This window comes from Psammomys obesus, unplaced genomic scaffold, assembly GCF_907164565.1.
Source record: "Psammomys obesus unplaced genomic scaffold, mPsaObe1.curated_primary_1811, whole genome shotgun sequence".
Classification (NCBI taxonomy): Eukaryota; Metazoa; Chordata; class Mammalia; order Rodentia; family Muridae; genus Psammomys; species Psammomys obesus.
The window spans coordinates 14307835-14316281 of record NW_026592732.1 but is presented as its reverse complement, the minus strand read 5'-3'; the positions used below and the strand labels follow the sequence as shown (position 1 = coordinate 14316281).

The 8447-nt window shown below is 36.5% G+C and overlaps 1 protein-coding gene across 2 annotated transcripts in view; it reads left to right on the top strand.

Annotated features, from left to right (window-relative positions):
* Naalad2 (N-acetylated alpha-linked acidic dipeptidase 2) overlaps positions 1-5719 on the top strand; it is a 54136-nt gene extending 48417 nt beyond the window's left edge. For both annotated transcript variants that reach the window (XM_055615688.1, XM_055615686.1), the window contains 3 exons: positions 240-321; positions 1447-1539; positions 4039-5719. In XM_055615688.1, the coding sequence (XP_055471663.1) occupies positions 240-321; positions 1447-1539; positions 4039-4228 (365 nt within the window). In that variant the 3' untranslated portion in view covers positions 4229-5719. The remainder of the gene's footprint in view (positions 1-239; positions 322-1446; positions 1540-4038) is intronic.
* Positions 5720-8447: the final 2728 nt, after the last annotated feature.

Here is an 8447-nt window from a genome sequence, read left to right as displayed (position 1 = left end):
ACACACACACACACACACACACACACACACACACACACACACACACAAACCCATAATTGGACTACTTTTAAAATTCCCATATTTATTACCCAAATACTTCTCATGAATCTAAAAGAAGGGTCACAAGAATAAAGTTTTTTCCTGCTTGTTCAGTCCTATCAGGGAGAGGATGGAAATGTGAGCCTTTGAAATGTGAACCACTAATCTCTCTTTTACATTTCTATTTTTTTTTTTAAAAGATCCGTTATTTTCTGCTGTGAAAAACTTTTCAGAGGCTGCTTCAGACTTTCATAGAAGACTTATGCAAGTTGATCTTACTAAGTAAGTGTCAGATGTCTACTGATAACAGGATGCACTGTTGTCTCACATATGCATAGAACTCTAAGACACCCCTGCTTTAACCATGGGGTGCATGGCAGGAGCATCAGCAGTGCCAGCTTGTTAGGAAACAGGACATCCTTAAAGCTGGTTTTTTATAATTTAATTTTTTGAGAGTTTCATACATCATTTCTAATCACTCCTTAAATCTTCTGTTGTCCTCTTTCCTCATTTCATTCTCAAGTTTTGCTCTCTTCTCAGACTACCAGCCCCTGAGAGTTCTGTTAGACAATCTGCACTAACACTAAAGTTGAATCTATGTGATGAGAGTTGCAGCTGGTAATCCATAGCTCTATAAGCTCAGGTGTTTTTCAATGTATTTCTGTAGTCCTTCTCAATGCTTATATTCACCTGGCAACCATTTCTTTTGTCTAGATCTTCGTTTTTGCTCATTTTTTTTGTTATTGCCACTTTTGGGTAGAAAATAATTTTAAAATTATATTAAAAGATTATACAATAAATATGAATTGTACCAAAGTACAGTTTTTTTTTTTTTTTCAGACTTAATCAGCAAGCTTTGTCAGTCATTTTAAGGAAGCTCTCTTTTCCCTTGGATTGTGAGAGAGGACAAAGATGTATGTTGTTCAGCTTTGCAAAAAGCAGTATAAAGATTGTGAATGTGAAAGGACCCCCCCTGCTAACCTTGTGAAGCTGCTGCCTTTCTCACAGACTTCAGAAACCTGTACTTTTTTTTTTTTTTATTTGTTTCTTCTATAGTGAGGCTGTGTGACACATGAAGAATAACTTGGTAGTTTTCTGTCTTTCTGGGAGGTCTGATTATCCTACAGAGGAGTAAAAAAATACCCTTCACTTCTTTTTGACCCTCTGTGGCTTTGAAAAACAAAACAAACTACTTATCAGTTGCATTCTATGTTTAATATAAATGCTAGTGAGATGACCTTGCTGTTTTATGTTGCTTGCTATGTAATGTATTACTATGTTAACATTAATTTTGTTAATGGTGTATTGATTATTTTATGTATTTTCCCATGCCTTATCTTTCTTTAATGTTAGTTTAATTGTGGCTTACCAGTAAATATTTTAATAGTATACTTCTTATTCTCCAAGTCCTATTGAAGTGAGAATTATGAATGACCAACTGATGCTGCTTGAAAGAGCATTCATAGATCCTCTTGGTTTACCTGGGAGGCAGTTCTACAGGTAAGAAATGGGTGTGTCACAGAGGGCACAGAACACCTCACTATAATAAAAGTAGCATATCAGGATGATTTAAACTAATGTGGTTACAGGAGTGGACAATAACCACATACTAAACATATTAAGTGCACTGTAACACCAAACATGATATAGGTAAGATTAAGCAGTAATGGTATAAAATACATAGTATCAGGGAGATACATTTCATATCAATTAGTTCTTCAGTGTGTGCCAATCATGGCGGAGAAAGAACCTTAACAAAACATTCAAGCCACAGAGTTGTAGATGGATCTTAGAGCTCATGCAGACAACAGTCTTAAATCCTTCTTGCACTTTCAGGTTGTGTTTCAGACTTAGTGATGGAGAGCTCACTGCCTCATGAAGAAGCCCCATTCTATTTTACCCAAAGGCTTAACTACTAGAAAATTTCCCTCATAAAGGTTTCAAATCTTAGCCAGGCGTGGTGGTTCACACCAGTAATCCCATCACTTGGGAGGCAGAGATAAGTGGATCTCTGTGAGTTCCAGGCCAGTCTGGTCTACAAAGTGAGTCCAGGACAGCCAAAGACTACACAGAAAAAGCTTGTCTCAAAATACAAAACAAAAAACAAAACAAAATCTCAACTCTTTAAGCTTTAATGTTCTCATCTGACCTGATCTTTTTTTTTCCCCCCCAAATAAAGTTAAGTTTAGCTTTCATTCCATTTAATGATTTAGGTTGTTAAGAGAGCTGCCATGTCCCTTGAAAAAAATAGGTTTTTTTTCTTCTTTTTGGTTGTTTTTGTTTTGTATGTGTGTCATACTTTTAGTATCTTGGCTATCAGTCCCCAAAGTCTATTTTTTCAAGGTCCTTTAAAAAAAAATCATTCCTTGTGGCTGGAAAGATGGCTCAGTGATTAAGAGCACTTGTTGCTCTTGAAGAGACCTCAGGTTTAGCTCTCAGCAACCACATGAGGATTCACAACCATCTGTAACTCAATCTACTCCAGGGAATGGGCAGTCTCTACTGAACTCTGTAGACACCAGGCATGCATGTGGTACACATAAATACACTCAGGCAAAGCATTCATACACGTAGCAATGTGAACAATTGTTAAACAATATTAAAGAAATTAAATGGTTCCTTGATGGAAATTAAGAAAGTCCTAGCATTTAACTTCAGAAAAATCTGTGTTCCTGTTCATGCAAATGTAGGATTTACTGTTCCAGTGCTCTTTGATATTAGCATTTCACTTCTAGAATTTGCCTGTCTGAATTAAGGAAATAAATGTTATTATTATAATTATTTCTCTAAGCCTTGGATTTCTCAGCTACAAATGGATTTAAGGCATCTGGAGATTGAGCTACAAAATGGAAGCACTCTAGAATGTGACCTGTATTTATAATTGTTTATTCACAATTACATATAGGAGCTATCAGTTATGAATATATATGCACATGTACATATATAAAAAGTAAAAATATCTTCAATTTTAGTCTTTTGGAAATTACTAGTATTATTAATCTTTTTAGAACTAATTGTTTATAATGAAAACTTGTACTTTTAAAAATGTTCAGACTCTGAAGAATGTAGTCTAGAGACAGTTCTGTTTCATCAGCTTCCTCAATTGTATATCTAGTTCTGCTAGTTTTTTCAGGGAAACTCAGTATTGTGTGAAGTTTTAACACACTTATATATGAATAAATGTGTACATTATAAACACGTTTCATGTGGCTATGTATATAGTATTTACGGTTGTTTGCTTACTATATTTATATAGTATATTTGTATGCAAACGTTTATACATATACACAGTTCTTTAAGTACAGAAATTTTTGTTTTGTTTTGTTTCTTCAGACAGGGTTTCTCTGTGTAGCCTTGGCTGTCCTGGACTTGCTTTGCATATCAGGCCGGCCTCGAACTCAGAGATTCTCTTGCCTCTGCCTCTGTGCTGGGAACAGAAACATTTATATTTATATAAATGTAGCCATACCTTATTTTACAGCCTTTTATTTTTGTTGTTGTTTTTGGTTCAGAAACCCATCTATTGATATCAGCATAGATGGTTTTAGCACTTTCATTTCCTATATAGTACTTCAGTTTGGCTTTCATTTACAATTTTAATGGCTTTTTGTTAGAAGAGCTTCTCTCAACCATTATGAAATATACTTCCTTAAGATGTCCTTGTGTTTTAGTTGAACATTTATAAATATTAATGTCTCTATAATTAGGCTCTAGGATTACAGGGCCAAAGACCACACATTTTAAAAGTTGGTAAGAATATATAAAAATGTTCTCTAAAACACTACCCTGTATTTTAAACATATTTTGAATGATTAAATACTTAGATGTTTGAATACTGTAGATATTATTTCAGTGTAGAATGTTACTGTACTATTATAAAGATTTTTTTAAATGGCTGTATGACATATTGTATAATTTTGCCCATCAACTTCTTAGATGAATGTAGCTCTGACATCCATAATTTTTCATGTTTTAAAAATAAGCATTTTGTTTGTTTAGGCACATCATCTTTGCTCCAAGTAGCCACAACAAATATGCTGGAGAATCATTCCCTGGGATTTATGATGCCATGTTTGATATTGAAAATAGAGCAGACCCTCACTTGGCCTGGGCAGAAGTGAAGAAACATATTTCTATTGCAGCTTTCACAATTCAAGCAGCAGCAGGGACACTGACAGATGAGTTATAGAAATGTTTCTGTCAAACAGCTTCATCACTAAAACACTGAGTGAAACTGTTGGAGGCAGGGTCTTGATCAAATGGATTCCCTGCTAAAGGTGCTGAAGCAGAAGACAAAAATGTGTCTTTCTCTTTGATGATTCACCAAGCTGGACTATTCTAAAACCACGATTGTCATGTCATGTTTTGTACTTCTACCTTTTTTTAACTTTCATGCACATTCAGTGAAAGTGAAACAGGAAGCAATCCAATGTTCATGGCCAGATGCTTAGATTCACTGTGGCACATACAGTGGGATATGGCTGAAAATGAAAAAAACAAACAAACAAAACAAAACAAAAAAACAAATCTGCCTAACACCCACTGTTATTGGCAAATACTACCCAGTAAAGAGCTGGGCATCAATGAGTCCACAGGCAAAAATAATGCACATTATTTATCTCTTTCAGAGGAGGTTTCAAGCAAGTCTTTCACTTGCTTGGTTGGTCACACCAAGGTACTTTTGTTACTTGTAGCTATTGTGAAGGGAGTTGTTTGAGCCTGTTTGTCTTTTATATACAGGAGGGCTTCTGATTTGAGTTAATTTTTGGGGTCACTCATATATACTATCATATCATCTGCGAATTTTCCTTCCTGATTTGTATTCCCTTGATTTCCTTTAGTTGTCTGATTGCTCTAGCTAGGACTTCAAGTACTATATTGATGAGATATGGAGAGTGGGCAGCCTTGCCTTTTCCCTGATTTCAGTGGGATTTACATTTCTCTCAGTTTAGTTTGATGTTGGCTATGGGATTGCTGTATATTGCCTTTACTATGTTTAGCTATGTGCCTTGTATCCCTGACCTCTCCAGGACTTTAAACCTGAATGGGTGATGGATTTTATCAAATGCTTTTTCAGCATCTAAGGAGATGATCATGTTTTTTTGTTTTTTTTTCAATTTGTTTATATGGTGGACTGTATTGATGGATTTCCGTATAGTGAACCACTGTTGCATGCCTGAGATGAAGCCTATTTGGTCATGGTGGATATTTGGATTCAGTTTGCGAGTATGTTATTGAGTATTTTTGCATCAATGTTTGTAAGAGATATTGGTCTGAACAAGGACATTTGCTCAACTATGTTCATAGCAGCTTTATTTGTAATAGCCAGAATCTCGAAACAACCCAGATGTCCCTCAACATCTAGAAATGAATATAGAAATTGTGGTACATTTACACAATGGAATACTAAGCAACTGAAAACAAAGAAATCATGAAATTGGCAGGCAATTAGAAATTGGATGGAATTAGAAAAGATCATCCTGAGTGAGATAACCCAGATGCAGAAAGACACACATGGTATATACTCAGTTAAAAGTGGATATTAGCCATATAATAGGATGAACATACTAAAATCTATAGTCCTAAAGATGCTAAACAAGGAGGACCCTAGGAAAATACTTGTCACTCTGAAGGGCAAACAGGATAGACATCAGAAGTGGGAGAAGACAGGGACCTGGACAAGAGCCTTCCATAGAAGGCCTCTAAAAGACTACCTACCAGGGTATCGAAGCAGATGCTTAGACTCATAGCCAAACTTTGGGCAGGGTGCAGGGAATCTTATGGAAGAAGGGGAAGATAGGAAGACCTGGAGGGTGCTCCACAAGGAGACCAGCACAGCCAAATAACCTGGGTGCAAGGGAGCCTGCAAAGACTGATGAATCAACCAAGGACCATGCAGGGAGAGACCTAGACCCGCTGTTCAGATATAGCCCACGGGCAGCTCAGTCTCCATGTGTACTCCCTAGTAAGGGGAGGAGGGACAGTCTCTGGCATGAACTCTATTCCCTGCTCTTTGATCACACCCCCCAGGTGGGGTGGACTTTCCTAGGCTACAGAGAAGGACAATCCAGACAGTTGTGATGAGACCCGATAGGCTAGGGTCAGACAGTAGAGGAGGAAGACCTTCCCTATGAGTGGACCAGGAAACAGGAATGGGGGGAAGAGGGTGAGAGGGTGGGGCTGAGATACAGAGTGAATAAATTGTAATTAAGAATAGTAATACACTTAAAAAGAGGGAGGTTTCTGGGATAAATGGAGTTTCCCATACCTTCAGCTTAGTGTTACTTACACAGGTGCATACATTTACCAAATCTCATCATGCTGTCATTTAAATATATGTATTTCCTCAAAAACTTGGACAAAATAAATTTTACTTTAAGGGGCAAATGCTACAAAAGAAGCTAGGTGAAGGAACAGAAGTACAGAGTAGAGAATGCATGTATACTGCTACTCAGTTGACTTTTACATATTCCAGAATCCCGGGCACAGTAGTCCCACCTCTCCATTGTAATCAAGATTTCTCTGAAGATATGCCCATAGCATAACACCATCTAGACAATCCCTCATTAAGACTCACCTTCCCAGGTGAATCCAGGCCATCACAATGACTACTAAAACTGCTGCCATCAGAAATACTGTAACAAGTCACCTGCTCACATTTAATAATAATTCAGCTATTTAAGAAAACCCGAAATAAACACAAAATTTCAGTTTTGAATTACGCATGCTATCTTTAGGGTCATGTTTAAGTTTAAGGACTTTGGGAACAAAGACCCTCATGCTAGAATTGAATTGAACTTTAATCCAGCTGTGACTTCAGGCAATTTACACAAATTTTTCCTCTGAATATGGATGACGGCAATTTAATCATGCAGAGTTTTTCAAAAAATAAAGTTAACATAAAATAGTTGGCAAAGTCTTTACTACTTGAAAAACCCCATATTTAGAGCACAGCTTCCAACAACTACCTTTGATTTCTGATTTTTTCTCATTTCACTGCTTTAGAAAAACTTCCTGCCTTTTAAAGATGACTCCTCCCTCTGCTCACTGCTGACTCTTCTTTTGGGGAAGCAAGAAGTCAGGAAGAAATTTTAAGGTATCCACAGTGGCCAGTATGGCTTGCAGAGAGCTTGCCGCTCTGTTTGAATCTGGGCTTAATTTCCAGAAAACCATCTAACGTTTTACCAAGTATCTTGTAACTACACCGAGCTTATTGTGACCAATCTAAAGTACCAAGTGTTTGCTTATGGAATCTGACACAAGTATGTTTCATTACTGACGCTGAATCAAGGCCTGAAATACACTGGCTTGTGTGGCTTTTTTTCCCCACCCAATCTTCCTTTTTCATTCTTCTGATAAGATTGCTTAATGGGAGGCACCTTACAGATGGCTGGCAATGTCCTTCAAACATCTAACACACTTACATAAAGGAATCTTTTACTTAGTCATTTTACAAAAAAAAAAAAAAAAAAAAAAATTTGTGTCTGTGCTATTTGTAATGTGTTATCACTTACTGAATGAAAACGTGTCCTCAAAGTTGGTCAGAATACTATTAATGTTACATCAAGTCACATGGTCTTAGATCCTGCTAATTAATGATTTACAAATATGACAGAGCCTCACTATAGAGCCTCCTTAAAGCCTAGACAACCTTTTGATTTGTGAGTCAGCAATCTCTCTGAGAAGCAATTACTTCTAGAATCTATTATCTGTCTGATTTGGACTCTTTTTTTTTTTTTTCCCCCTCAAACCTGGGAGCAACTCAAAATTTTTACTCTCTAATCCCCAATCCAAAATTGTAGTTTCTTAATTCTCTTTCCTGCTGTTATTTCATACCTTCCTCCCATGTTTTTCTCCTACCTACAAGTGCCTTGTAAAATTGATCTTTCTAAGATGTAAGCTGTGTTAATCATGTGAGGAAAAAAAGTGGATAGAAAAGGAACTCAACTTTGAGCTTGTTGGCCTCTCACAACATGATGTATTTCAAAATGGCCAAAACAGAACTTAAAGTCTCCGTACATAAAAGTGACCGAGTAGTGGCTAAAGAGACGTGATTACTTTGATGTGATTCATATATCATATACACAAATCACAATACACCCCATGAAGACAAATTAAAAAACAATTAAAATTGTATATCAGAACAGCCTTATTTTGCAACCTTAGGACCCATTTTCTGTGTCTATGTTCTATCACATTTCTAACAAATTTTTATTGGTTGTTTATCAAGTTAGTCTAGAAACAGTATTTTGACTAACACTGGTCTGACAGGAGGAAAAGGACAAAAATAATCTAATGATCCTTAGCTGTTTGGTTCTAGCCACCTTATTCCTGTACCAGGAATATATTCTAGATACTCCTAATTGTGTGAGCATTTTATACAGATCTTACATTATCAGGGAAAACAA